At 43.7% G+C, this 15000-nt stretch overlaps 1 protein-coding gene across 2 annotated transcripts in view; it reads right to left on the bottom strand.

Annotated features, from left to right (window-relative positions):
• Positions 1-15000, bottom strand: part of LOC310790410 (pleckstrin homology-like domain family B member 2) — a 95258-nt gene that overhangs the window by 24601 nt on the left and 55657 nt on the right. Inside the window, exons 9-18 of one of the 2 annotated variants that reach the window (XM_083652095.1) lie at positions 9769-10155; positions 8372-8533; positions 8115-8252; positions 6506-6634; positions 4231-4386; positions 3095-3205; positions 2865-2939; positions 1896-2051; positions 1451-1654; positions 1005-1148 (exon numbers count right to left, since the gene is read on the bottom strand). In XM_083652095.1, coding sequence (XP_083508221.1) covers positions 1005-1148; positions 1451-1654; positions 1896-2051; positions 2865-2939; positions 3095-3205; positions 4231-4386; positions 6506-6634; positions 8115-8252; positions 8372-8533; positions 9769-10155 — 1662 coding nt within the window. The remainder of the gene's footprint in view (positions 1-1004; positions 1149-1450; positions 1655-1895; positions 2052-2864; positions 2940-3094; positions 3206-4230; positions 4387-6505; positions 6635-8114; positions 8253-8371; positions 8534-9768; positions 10156-15000) is intronic. The other variant, XM_083652094.1, reaches the window with a different exon arrangement.

A 15000-nucleotide genomic window follows, 5' to 3' on the forward strand; every position in this document is an offset into this window, starting at 1 on the left:
TTTCTAGAAGCTGAGATAATGACCCTTTTGTGAAATTAAACATTTCAAACACATCACTGACTCTGAAGCAAATTTTCTGATGTAGTCACACCTCAAAAATAATTTCCTTCAATAAAACAGTGAAGGCCAGGGAATTTTGTTTGGCAGAATAATATTTTTTAGCTGCAACCAGCAGCGCTGGCCCCTGCGTGCGCTGCTGGTTGCAGCTTCTTGCTGGTCTTGATTTGCTGCTGGTGGGCATCGGATATTCTGGCTTGCGTTTGCCAATCCTGTCCTGCTGTCTGGGTCTGTCTGGGTGTTGTGTGCTGCTCTGCGTGCCCCCCCCCCCCCCCCCTCCCACCCCTCAACTGCACACTCCTCCTCCGTATGGGAGTGTCTCTGGTGGCTCTCTGCTGAGTTTGCTGTGCACAGTGAAGGGTGCGCGACATCCAGCTTTTTTACAGCGTTCCGCGTGTGTTTGTCACCGGCTCCCATGCTTCCAGTTGAGAATAATAACAACTCCACGGCTGATCATGCGGATGGGCTGTCGCAGCGGACACGGAGGAGCTCAATTGTGGGAGCAGATTGGCTGCTGCAGGCACAGCTAACGAGCTTCATGCATATCGATGCATACGGATGCGATGCGATTTCCGTTTCCCCAACGACTTGTTCTCTGTTTTTCTCTGCCTTTCTGTAATCTGGAGAGCACTGTCGCCACCTAAGGGTTCTGTAAAATAGGTTATAGACCTCCAATAGCTACAATATTTGTACAGGAGATGCAGAAGGCTTTGATCGACGTGCCACCGTCAAAAAACGCATTGGACGTCGAAAGACGTCCTTGGCACTCTACGTCACTATTTAATTGGACGTCCTTGGCACTCAATGAGTTAAGAGTGCTGTAGCGTTGGCTCGTTAATTTCTGAAGAGGTTTGGCTCGGAGTTTCGGGCTCAGCTGCCTTTACGAGTGCCGTGTCTTTTTGTTTTGTTTTTTGTTTAACAGTTGTATGCTGTTTGCGTGTGTGTACCTTGTTAGGGAAGCTGCGCCCCAGTGTTGCACAGGTGAACTGGGGGGGCATGGTAGGTGTGGTTCTCTTTCTGGGTAAAGTGTCACTCAGATGCGAGCCGCCTTCTTTCTCATACCTCTTCCTCTCCTCCAGCAGACGGAAGTGCTGATCACACACACACACACACACACACACACACACACACACACACACACACACACACACACACACACACACACACGGTACAATTTTCAGATTTAGTCACACTCTTAGTACACATTGTCCCTGCCCGAACACACACACACACACACACACACACACACACACACACACACACACACACACACACACACACACACACACAGCACACAGCACAATCTTTCAAATATTTCTACTAGTCTGTTCTCAGCCACATAAAAAGACATACAAGACTAATAAACACACACAAACAGACACACACACTTTACCTGCCTGTGTCGGTGACGGTGTTTTTTGACAGGAAGGGGGGGAGGAGGGGAGTCGGGGAGGGGGGAGGGTTCTCGGTACGTCACCATGTTCTCTGGCCAATGAACGGAGGGTGTTTTAGGGAGGGGGCGGGGATTCAGATGGCAGGAGGAAGAGGAGGAAGAGGAAGAGGAGTGACAGTCGGCATGAGAAGAGGAATGACAGAGCTTTGAAAAGAAGAGAGGAATACTGTGTCAGAAAACTGAAAGAGTGTAAGAGAACGGGAGTATGAGAAAGACTGGAAAGGCTACAAAATACTATTTATATGCAAAGTACTATGTAGGAAGGATCATTTAAATTAATTGGAACCTGTAACGGATAACAACACTCATATACACACACTCTTTACAAGTATGTAGGTTTCTGTACTAAAATACACACACAAGCCGTTAACGCCCCTACACACACCTCATCCTCCGCTGGTTTTGGGGTGCTGTCGTCAGGGGAGGAGGGGCAAGGCTCGGGTGCAGGGGAGGGATTGGCCAGAACGGGGGCAGGGGCGGGTTTAGGGTCCCCCCCAAGCTGTGAGTAAAGCTCATTGATTTCACTGACTGTGACATAGCCCTGGAACATAGCATGTGGAGAAATGAGGAGAAAGACAGAGTGAGGCATAGCATGGAGTGATTCAGCCATATCAAGACATGTTATTTCAGCAATCTGGTAGTGAGTAGAAACTTTAGAAATAGTTGTTAGATCGATGCAGCGTTTGTTTGCATTCTTATCAGTTTCAAAGCAAAGAAAAATTAATCAGGACACAAACAGTCATTATAAACAGCAGGAATAAACAAGTCACTTTGAAACCATATTGTTAACATTAAATGACAGGAACGAGCACACAAGACAGTGAGGTTACTCTTGCAGAACATTCTTAAATGGTTATCTCAATGTTAAGACACATGTGAGTAGGAGCTGTAGTTAGGGTGAGCAGATCAAGGGAATGTCAAGTCTCTGCCCAAATTCCTAGAAGTGTATCATTCCCCATTTCCCTCCTGGCTTCCTGTGACTGAGTTCATTTCCAGTCCCTTCAACAAACTACAGATAGAAAGATAGAAGAAAAGAGAAGAAGGCAGGGAAGGAAGGAAGACCGGAAGGAAAGGCTCGATTGAAACAGGACATCTGCACAGACAGGAAACAGAGATAAAGAGAGGGTACCTCAATGCTCTTGATAGAAAGAGAGGAAAGGAGGGATGAGAGGGCCCACAAGTTGGCAGGAGGAGAGAAAGCGGCGGAGGTGGTGCCACAGCAACGATTGCTAGGGGACTGACACACGTCAGCCAATGAGGTTGTATCCTAGGAAGCAGAGAAGGATGGGGTCGCCATCTTTAGGAGTCTTTAAGAGTCCAAAGAGTAAGGCTGACAGCTGTCAATCAAACGTACCTCCTTCAGAGTGAAACCCCGCCCACCAGTAAGGTCGGCGTATTTTCGTTCCAGAGTGCCAAGGTTTTCTTTCTCCTAAAATACAGAAAAAGGGAGCTATTCTTGACATTCATATGCACAATATATGTATTGCATTTTGAGGTCTAGTAAATGAACCTCAAGTAGACAGCGGACATAGACAAGCATGGGCACACAGAAACCCACGCATGCAAAGACACATGCCCTCATACCCTCTGCAGCATGGCTTCCAGGTTGCTCCTCTCTTTCAGGAAGCTGTCCTTCTCTCGCTGAGCCTGCTGGGAAATCTGTGCTGCCTGCTTCTTCAGAGTCAGCAGCCGCTCCTACAGCAACAGTGTTACAATGCTTATTATTATCATCATCATCATCATCATCATTTATTATTATTATTTCTTTTGTGTTTCCTGTTTTACATCCTGTAGAGCAGAGTCCAAACTATGGACCTGAAGCACTATAGGCCAGATGTCACTTGATTGACAATACTCTCCGTAGTATGTGGCCTGTTAATAATAATATATAATAATATAATAATAATAATAATAATAATAATAATAATAATAATAATAATAATAATAATAATAATAATAATAATAACAACAATACTAATTATTATTCTTATTCTTATTCTTATTGTCATTAATAATAATAATAATAATAATAATAATAATAATAACAATTATTATTATTATTATTGATACAATGATTATTATTATGCAGTTCTACAGAGCTCACTGGATAGAGCTTGACAATGATACAACTGGCAATGTTGGGAAACCAAATGGGTTTGGATGTTTTCAGATATTTTAAACTATTTCAAACATAGCATTTCAACACAAACAACAGTTCAAACTAGTCTGTTGTACCAAGAGCCAGTCCTTCTTAGCAATTAGGAGAAGGCTGAACATAAAATTTTGTTTAAAAATATGCCATGATTGGATTTTTTTTAATGGATTTCAGAGGATTATGGATTTCCCATGAACCAAATATTGTAATAAATGGATGGACTGCATTTATATAGCGTATGTTGCCGTATGTTGCCAGTATGTTGCCCAAGGACACTTCGACATGCAGAGCGGCGGAGCCGGGGATCGAACCACCGACCTCTTTTATCCAAAGCGATTAGTGGTCAACCTGCTCTACCTCCTGAGCCACAGCCGCCCCAATACTGTACTGTATACAGTGTTTGCACACACACACACACACACACACACACACACACACACACACACACACACACACACACACACACACACACACACACACACACACACACACACACACACACACACACACACACACAGACACAGAGAGAGACACGCCCGCACGCGCACACACACACAGCTGTTACCTTGCGTGTGACAGTGCTGCGCTGGTAGTCTGCGATCTCCCGGAGAAGGTGCTGTGTGTAGATCTCCTTCTCCTCGTCCTGCCTGCTCTCTCTCTCCAGCTGCTGGAACTCCAGGTCCTCAAAACGCTTTGTCTCCGCCTCCAGCACCTCACAGTCCTGACACACACACACACACACACACACACACACACACACACACACACACACACACACACACACACACACACACACACACACACAGACACAGACAGGCATAAACAAAGGTAAGACAAAGCGAGAAATGCATAAATACAGGATGAGCGAAACATGCAGGCAGACTGTTACAGAAAGATAACAAAAACATACATTATAGAGGGTATGCACGTGACATCACGTCACAGAGGCAGAAGTCACTGCGGGGTCACGCCCACTGAGTGGCAGCATTGAGCTTGATGCAGTAACCAGCCTAGATAAATGACACCTGCTGCTCCAAACAACAGGGAGGAACCTGCTGAATGTTTTCGATGCATACCCTCTATAGAGCTCAACAGTCACGCGACTTTCCGTGACGTTTCCCGCCCCTTCGGGCAACTTACTTCGTCCTTAAACCGAATATTTTATGGTCACTCACGATTCAGTAGGTCACGGGTCGGCTTGGTTCCAGCCTTAAAACTCGTTATATAAGGATTTTTCTAAAGGTCTATAGAGAAAATGAATGGGGAACTTACTTCCGGGGCGGGAAACGTCACAAAAAGTCACATGACTGTTGAGCTGTATACAAGCCCAAAGGACTTGTGCACACACACCCACACATGACAATAACATGCATGCATATAAAAAGTAGAGCGCGCACATCCACTCAAATTGCAGGTGCAGGACAAAAGCAATGAAACATAAAAAGAAATAGAGTCCGCACACTGCTTGACTTGCTCCCAGTCGATTTATTTTTGACGTTTCGGTCAACAAGGACCTTCTTCAGAAAACATGCAAATAACATGCATGCAAACACAAACACAGACCGCTAAGACCCTTAGATCCAAGGCATAAATTAGGAGAAGCTTATGAACACTTAATCTGCCTTGTGAAACAAATCATATGAATTGTCTTATGGAGCACTTTAAAATGGGACAGAGTCAGACACACAGAAAAGTGCAGAAAAACCTTTTCAACTCACAAAGTGATAAAGATAAAATATCACTGATCGGTGAAAACCTCACAACTCCAAATTTAATTTCTGAAAAATTAAATTACGTCCAAAGGGGTGATATGATTGTCTGAGTAGGTGCATTTTGTATGTCTTGTAAAAACCCTGTGAGAGAAAAATTAAACTGCTTGGAACACAAAGGAAATTCCTTTGTGTTCCAAGCAGTTTCATTTTTCTCTTTAAGGAATCCTTTAAGGAATCAGATATGAAAAAGCACCATCTCATCTCAAAATGTACAGACAGACAAAGCAAAGTAGACACACAGCTCCATGATGCTTGTGAACAGTCATGCAGAGAAACACCACCACAACAAAACATTTGAGTCAACATGCAAAATGTTGCATAAGCATTCCCCCAAAATAGAGACAATATATTGGTGCAGTTTCTCCACAAGAGAGAATTACTGGTCAATGAGCACAACATCCTCAAGGAATACACTGACAAGTAGTAGTTTTTGACAAGTAGTTGATCAACTTATTGCATGTAGAGAAGATTAGTGGCAGTTTCACTTCTTTGTGTTCAGTATTTGGTACGTTATGGTGCACTATATTGATCAAAGAGCAGTGATAGGCCAATCATACAGCTCCTTTGTCCAAAGGTCAGTGACTGTATTACTATAACAGGCAAATAGGTCTCAGACCTTAACGCTGAGATACTTTATGAAAAGCACGGGTGAAACAATGATCAGATGTGTATCAGAATGAAAGGGAATGGGATAAAGAGAAGAGAGGGAATGAGTATAAGATCAAAGATGGCAGTGAGCAGAGAGTTAGCTCAGTAAAAAACACATTTTCATGCAAATGTGTCCATGTTCACATGCATGTTCAACTATAACAAGTATACGATTATAATAGCATGTTTCTTTATTTGAACAAATAAGTATGCTATTATAATGCATGTGCATATGTGTGTGTGTGTGTGTGTGTGTGTGTGTGTGTGTGTGTGTGTGTGTGAGAGTGTGTGTGTGTGTGTGTGTGTGTGTGTGTGTGTGTGTGTGTGTGTGTGTGTGTGTGTGTGTGTGTGTGTGTGTGTGTGTGTGTGTGAGAGCGTGTGGCCTGTGTGTATGTGCGTGCGAGCATGTGTACTACTGACCCTGGCTAGCTGCTCCTGCAGGGGTTCCTTGGTGGCCTCGGGGCAGCTGTCCAGCAGGGAGCGCTGCTCACACACACTCTGAGCCAAACTCTCTACCCTGCCCTTCTCTGCCTGCAGCAACTCGCACGCCTGCCACCGGGCACGCACACATCCATATGTGCACACCAAAACACACACACATGCATGTACACATGTGTTTATGTGTACATGTAAACACAAACAAACACACACACACACACACACACACACACAAATACGCACACACAGGACAGAGAGAGGATGGCAGCGTTAGTGGGACTGGGGAGCCACAGTTAGTTACTACGGCGACCAGGGCTGCAAGTTTGGCCTAGAGGGAAGGGAGGGAAAGAGGGAGGGAACGCTTGAGGGAAAAATAAGAGGATGGAGGAGGGGAGAGGAACAGGGAATAAAGGCAGGAGGATCTGTTCCACGAGGGTGATGGAGAGGAGGGAGGGAAGGGTAGAAGAAGGGAAGGGTTAGGGAGGGAGAGGGGGGAGATGTTGAATGGTTCAATGGAGGGTGGACTAACGGACATGTTAATGGTCCTCTCGATTACAACAGTTGTCCAAATTCCATACAAGCAAGCACACAACTTCGTCTTCGCCTACTCTATGCTAGCATTTTGAAGAATCAGCGCAACGCTATCTAATCAAATCCTGCTTGCTCTCTCAGCCTCTCTCTCAGGAGCATGGTGGTGTTTTATCATGTATCTACCAGCTGTGTGGGGGCGATGGAAATTTCAGAGACAGGCCAGGACTCAGCCCAACATAGGAGAAGGTGTCAACCCAAAACACACACGCACCTACACACAAAATTCCACCCATTTATCCACTTACACCTCCCATGCTGTCATTGATATTCTATTTTGGTATACTGTAAATGCGCACGCACGCACACACACACACACACACACACGCACACACACACACACACCTCTCTCACTGCAGTGAGTGTAAGATAGGATGACTCTGTGCCCGCTATACCCTGGGCAGTATTAGCAGTTCTATATTTGGAGCAGGGACAGCGTGAGAAGGATTAACACCTACCAGTTAGTCACATGACCCTCCAATGTGTGTAGTTTGTGTGTGTACCACACACGCACACGCACACACACACACACACACACACACACACACACACAAATGCATGCGTTGGTTGCGTCCTTTGTTAACTGTACATGTTTAAAGATGAGATGGTTTAAGACTTTTTAAATACGCAACCCCACCCACCCACCCACCCATCCCCATCGGGAGCAGTGCGTTTGGCTTCTCTGCTTGATTACAAACAATTTGCCTGGAAATCCATCATTAAAACCTTAGGGGCCGTGTCATTAAAACCTTAGGGGCCATGTCATTAAACACCTTGGGGGCCGTGTCCACAGACAGTGTTTTTTCCCCTTTGGATATAGAAAATATGAATGCCCAGAGCGCTTCCAACACCCTCGCATGTTAACCCAACAGTGTGAACTCTCCTTCCTACTGTCTCTTTCTTGCTGTGTCTTGGTCTCCATGTTGGCTATTTTATCATCCAGTGTTTAAACTGTTACTGTTATCACTGTGTGTAATATACTTTCATGCATACTGCTCAATACCTTTTCTTTTTCCTGTTGGGACTTGGTCTCTAGGTCAGCCATCTTGTTGTGGAGTGTCTCCAGAGCATCTTTTTCCTGCTGGAGAGCAGCTAGCTCTGAATCCTGCTCAGCCTCCACCAGAGCTCGCTCAACCTCCACCTTGGATACACACACAGGCACATTTCAAGACTCAACATGAGACCAGATGGATTTTGCAGTGTGTTTCTCTATGTAACTTTCCATACTGCCTCCATCCCTCCCTCATCTCCTCCCTCTACCTCTCGGACAGATTCCTCCATCTGGTTGTCCAGTTCTTTGATCTTTTGCTCCAGCTCCTCCATGTTGTCCAGCACCTGGATCCTCTCCTCCTCCACGCGCCTCACTTCCTCCTCTGCACGCCTCATTTCCTGTCCCCGGCGACGAACTCCATCCTCAAGCACCTGTTGATGACATCATCAAGCAAAGGTTGTAATAGTACTGATAACTTTATCGGACGGGATATTGGGGATTCTTGGTAAAGCATTACTGACAACTTTCTTGTCATTGTTTTCGTAAAAGTAATTTGCTTGGCCTTGGTCCACCTACCTTACATTGAATGGTTTAGCTTGAACATTATCCAATAAGGAGTATTTTCTACGGAGCTGGAGTGTGCAACACAACTTTTCCTGTTTTCTCCTGGTGACCTCCACTGATCAGCACCTCTCAACATATGTTTGGTGTGCGTTACCTCTCTATTAGAATCACTGACAACTTGACATCATCAACTCAATAATGTGGTGCTCTGAAGAGGAATGGCTGTGGGAATGGGAATGGTATCTCTATTATATCGCTGGCATGAGTTAAGACATAAGAAATGCCCCCACCTTTATTACCAACAATGGGTGAAATCTCATTAGGAAAAATAACAATTCACCTGTCCACCCCTTGTAACTTTTCAACAGTTTTCCCACTGAACACATTCACTGCAATATGTCAAATGTTGATCATAATAGCTAAATAATATTTGGATGGTGCGGTGGTGAGAAATAGATGATATGGTGAAGCTGTGCTACGTTCTTAAATGACAAACAAATGGGGGCAGCTATCGACATGAACCAAGTGCCAATACAGACATTCCCTCACACTTGAGCGCCAGCTGTCAATTATAAATGGCTACTCTTAGCCCCGCTCTAACCTAATAAGTAGACTGTAAATATCTCCCATGTGCATATGTGAAAGATGTGCGTGTGTAGTTGCACTGGAAGTATCAAGAGGAGTGATCATTGTCACTCTCATCTGTCCAAGAAAGAAGTAAGAGTGTATCACTTCCCCACATTAAGTCTGATTAAGCTTCGATAAAGCGGTCCAAAGGTGCTACTCAGCCGGCTTGTTCACTTGAAGCTAGGTGATGATGAGCTGGCAACTCTACACTTCACTTTCTACACTCACATCCATTCAAGGTGTAAAGCTGTGTGTGTGTGTGTGTGTGTGTGTGTGTGTGTGTGTATATGTGTGTTTGTATTCATTGCATTTTGTAAAGCGATTCTGATTGTAACCAATTAACCTGTCTCTGACTGTGACTGCATGAAATGTTACAATAAATAAAGCTTTGATATTACACATTTGATATTGTATCATTGTATTAGCACAAATTAGTGACATTCTCATTTGAGGTAGTACGCAACGTATTTCTTACCTCATTGGTCCTCTGTGCCCGTGGAGAGGGGGAGGGGCCAGAGCTTCGCAGACTGATGGCTGGCGACTCTGCCCTGCTGTCACGGTTCCCGCTGCTGCGCCTGCGTCGTACCTGCAGATCATCGTCATAATAACCGTTCTCTGAGCCGGTGGAGGTGATGTGTCCGTTCCTGCTCGTTCCATTAATGGCTGAAGAGTCGGAGAAGACGGACTCTGTAGCGTCATCATCGTCCTCATTCAGTTGGAGCTTCTCGAGCTCCCGGTTGATCTTCTGGAGGTCTGCCACGGCAGAACCAGGACTCTGCTCGGTACCCGTGCCCCCTCCGTCTCTCTCAGCCCGACCCAGCTCTGAACACAGAGACAAGATGGTCTCTAGCCGCTGGCGCTCCTGAGATCAACACACACACACAGCAAGTAGAGATGTAAATCTGTATCATTGAACAAGAATGTGAACAAGAATTCCAATGCATTTTAATGTAAATTTTTAAATGGCAAATAAACTTCAACTTCAACTTCAACATTCAATAGTACTGACAATATAAGAGATACACTTTTGATTTGCATTGCAGCCAACGTAAAGTGCTGAATGTATCCCCTGCATGGCATATGGTATTACAAAGCTAAGACAAATAAATCACAACTCAAATAAAATAAAAATGGGACACCATATTAAAATTAAAAAGCATTTTTGCTCAAGTCAGAACTAAGCTATACAAAACAATATGTATGAAGCTTTTTCATAGTATCCTTGACATTTTTTTTATGTGTTTTTGAATTGGTCAAATAAATAGAAAAAACAAAAAAACAAAAACAAAAAACAAAACAAAACTTTTCGACATTACATATTAGAATAGAAGAATCACAGTAACAGAGTCAACGGGTGTTATCATTAAGTTTCCATTACTCAGGTTACCTGAGGAAGCATCGCAGCAGTCAAGCCCTCTGGTTAAAATGTCCTTGTTGTTTACTCTGCCATACAGTCAGTAACAATGCTTCAAAACCCCTCTATAATATGGTCTCAATAATCCAGTCTTTAATCCTTAGTCTTTAAAAGTGTCTTTTTCCCTCACTGAGAAGAACGCCTGTAAAAAGAGCTCACTCTCCTTGCCTCGATTCTGCCTGCTGCCCCCAACACAAGCTTTAGAGGGGGTGAGCTACTACGGAGGCTGCAAAGTGTCAAAATACTGCCCTGTAACCTCTCTGGAGGGAGAGGGAAAGATAGACGAATGAGAGAGAAGGAAAGGAGGAGGGGTAAAAAAAATGGCACGAGAACAGAGATGTGACGGGGAGAGGAAGAGAGAGAGAGAGGAAGAGAGAGAGGGAGAGAGAGAGAGAGGGAGAGAGAGAGAGTGCTAATAAGAACGTGGACAACTGTCAACTACTGTGATCGAAAATGTGCATGAGAACAAGTCGTGTCTCCAAATACAGGAATGTGTATGTGTATGTGTATGTGCCTGTGCCTGTGTGTGTGTGTGTGTGTGTGTGTGTGTGTGTGTGTGTGTGTGTGTGTGTGTGTGTGTGTGTGTGTGTGTGTGTGTGTGTGTGTGTGTGTGTGTGTGTGTGTGTGTGTGTATGTATTAACACTTTCCAGGGAATCCTGCTGTAGGATGGAATCTCTGAACTGGATGGAGTCTGGGCCATTGAAAACATTTATTGTATTATTATCAGAACTTAAACTTAACTTATTAACTCATTCAAGTAAATCGAATAGTATGAGTGACACACAATTGTCATGGCACAAATGGCTGATGAAATGAGTGATCTCATTCCTTTCATAGTGTACAATGTAGAGCAGGAGCGGTAGCCTGTGTCAGTTTGTCACCTTGTTCTATTCTAATGGGCACAAGCCTCTGTAGAGCCGTTATAGTAATCAGCTGTCAACGAAAGCGTGAGACCGAGCGAGCAAAAGAGAGAGACAGACAGAGAGAGAGTGAAAGACCGCAACTAAAGAAAGACAGGATGGACAGAAAGCCAGAGAGGAAGAGAGGGAAAGAGAGTGTGTGAGGAAGGAGAGAGTGAGAGAGGAAACAACTGGAGAAATATGAGCTGGTGCTTGGCACATCGTGGACCAATATAGGAGCAGTGAGAGCATTCTGCTCTCTCTCTCCTTAGTGAGATGTTTACTTCGAGAGCATCACGTCAAGAAAATATTTCTCTAGTGTGAGGGTAGAGATATTCCTCTCTCTACCTCTTTATCGCTCAACCTCTTCATCTGTCTATCTCCCTTTCTCCCTCTGTAGGCTGTCTTCCCCCTCTTGACCTCTTTTCTGTGCGGCCTTTTTTGTAGCAAATAGTGCTGCATGATTTGGGGGAAGGTGCGATTAGCGATTATGGTGGACAATATTGCGATTTGCGATTGTGATTGCGATATAATAAACAAATGGTATCTAGGGATGTGCCGGCATGAGTTTTTGACGGTATGATAACCTTGGACAAAAATACCACGGTTTCACGTATCACAGACTAAAATACATGAAATATATTACATTTTAAAATATATTAAAACTAAATAAATAAAACAATTTTAAATAAAATTATCTTTACAAAAAAATAAAACATTTTGAGACATTTGCCTGTGCCAAACATGTAAAAAAAGAAACACCAGAAAAATTTAAACTGCACTGTGTTACAGCACAGAGAAGATGGCTCAGACTGTAAAGTTAGTTACATGTCTGTCCAGTAATACAATGATACACCCATTTATTTCTTTTGTAGCGACAGATGGCCTTAAACGCCACACTCACGTGATGCTTCTTGAGAGAGAGGTGAGGTAAAGTGCATCTGCAGACTTTATCGAGGGACCATGAAGGCGTCATGTGACATGCTAGTTAAAAGTCTGGATGTGCTGCTGGCAGCAGCTGCGACAGTGTTTTGCTGCTATCAACCTTGTTCTAATCTCGCTATATTCTTCATCACAGTGGGTCATTACCCACTGTGCACTAGTTCTCCATAAGCACCTGCAGCTCTCTCCTTATTTTACTGACGTTCTCACTAATCACACGGCTGTTTACATTGTGGTTCTGAACGGCTAGCTAGTTATTAGCATAGCTCGCTGTTAACGATCATGGATGTTCTCTCTCTCCCTCTCGGTAAGATGTAACCTTGCTGCGCATAACATTACTTATTTGCAGGAGTGCATGGGAGAAGTCTCCCACTAGTGTTGATGCCCAGTGTGATGGCAGAGAAACGTGTGTTTGCTGTGTCGCGTCACGTGTAACGTTTAGAGGCGCACACACACACACACACACACACACACACGCACTCAAAAAGACGTGAAAATAATAATAATAATCGCACACTTTTGCGGTTATGTAATCGCACGTGCTGACATCGCGATTGCGATTAGATTAATCGTGCAGCACTAGTAGCAAAGCACATTTCTGTTATTTTCCCCCTTTTTTAAATAAACCTGCTTCCATTAGCAAGCCAAGAAACTGTACATTTTCAGAATTAAGTACCCTTTTATCTTTCTCTGTTCACTACACACTTGTAGATATGGACTGATGGTCCATCTTGTCTTGGTTCCCGCTTTAAGCCGAAAGTGTCGCGCGCACGCACACACACACACGTCTCACACACACACACACACACACACACACACACACACACACACACACACACACACACACACACACACACACACACACACACACACACACACACACACACACACACACACACACACACACACACACACACACACACACACACACACAGAGGCATGGATAGAATGCAGCTTACCTATCCAACCACTTGAGGGCAGACTAAGTTCAGAAAAACTACTGTAAAAGAGACGTTTTCTCTGATTTGTTGAGGCCACAGCAGACATGTTTGTGCCAGAGATGCTTGTATTTCACTCACAAAGATCAGTGCCCACCCCATATTTGCTTGTAAAAGCAATATGAATCTACTATGGGGTTCATAACTTTCATCCCATTCCCAGGGCCTAAACTGAGTAGACCTGGTTTTTAATTAAACCACATTAAAAACCAGTGTTGGGGGTAACTCATTACAAAAGTAACATATTGTATTACTTTTAGCAGTAATTCAGTAATATAACTTATTACCAATAGGATTTCAGTAATATTATACCACTTACGGTACTTTGTCAAGTAAGTAAGTTACAAATTGAGTTATTTTTTTTAATCAAAGCACAATAAAGATACAATCATTTCCTAATCAAATTGTGCATTTTAATACAAATAACCACTATAGATGACAATAACAAAGGCAAAGGATAACATTTAGAATCTTGGACGGTTTACACTGACTTCACGACGGTAGAAATTATTTTTCAGGATGGTTCCGGGGCAGCGATGTCATTATGCTACTGCTGTTATTTTGGTGAAAGTAATGCAAAACTAGTATATTAAGTAACATTACTCTGTTACTCTAAACAGACAGTAATATTGTAAAGTAACTTATTACTTTCAAATGAAAATAACTAGTAATATGTAGTATACTGTATATGTAGAAAGTAACTTGCCCAACACTGTTAAAAACATACTAGCTGAGCTCTCATCACATGGGGTTGACCAGAAACAGTCCCAGGCCAAATTCTCGGTCCTAGCCCTAAAATACTGATGTTGAATGGCTCAGCCCATAACCACAAACAAACAAACTCATAAGAACAGCAACAGCTGTGCAGGCGGTTGAAACAGAACAGTATTTTATCTAGGGATGCACGATAGTTATCGGACAGATACGTATCGGACCCGATATCAACAATTATGACGTCATTCAGATAAATCCGATAACATTATTAATAGCTCCGATAATATATAATATTTTTTTTTTGGTCAAACAACTGCGGTGTGGGTGGATTGGGATGAGGGCGTTTGTTTTTTTGTAGGCCCCTCCCGTTTTACCAGTACAATGGTATCAGTGATTGTGTGTGGTTTAGGAAGGGGTTGTTTTTCCACAAATCCAGCGCTCCCTCTCTCCAGCGTGATGACGTAATGGCCTGAACGTCCCAGAACAACAGCAGTGCACGCTGGCTGAGCAACAGAGCATCGGTAGTTTGGGACTTTTTTAAAGTTTCTGAGGAAAGCGCTTCGCTTGCCATTTGCAATAAATGCAAGTCAGAAGTTCCACGAGGAGGGAAAAAGGCATCGAGCTACAACACATCCAACTTAATAAGTCACCTGAAACATCGCCATCGCTACGATGGTGTGTTAAACGCATACGAGGAAGCGAAAGTGGTTCAAGAAGCTGAGAAGCCTAGGAAGGAACC

This window comes from Poromitra crassiceps (assembly GCF_964638095.1).
Source record: "Poromitra crassiceps genome assembly, chromosome: 2".
In the NCBI taxonomy this organism is placed as follows: domain Eukaryota; kingdom Metazoa; phylum Chordata; class Actinopteri; order Beryciformes; family Melamphaidae; genus Poromitra; species Poromitra crassiceps.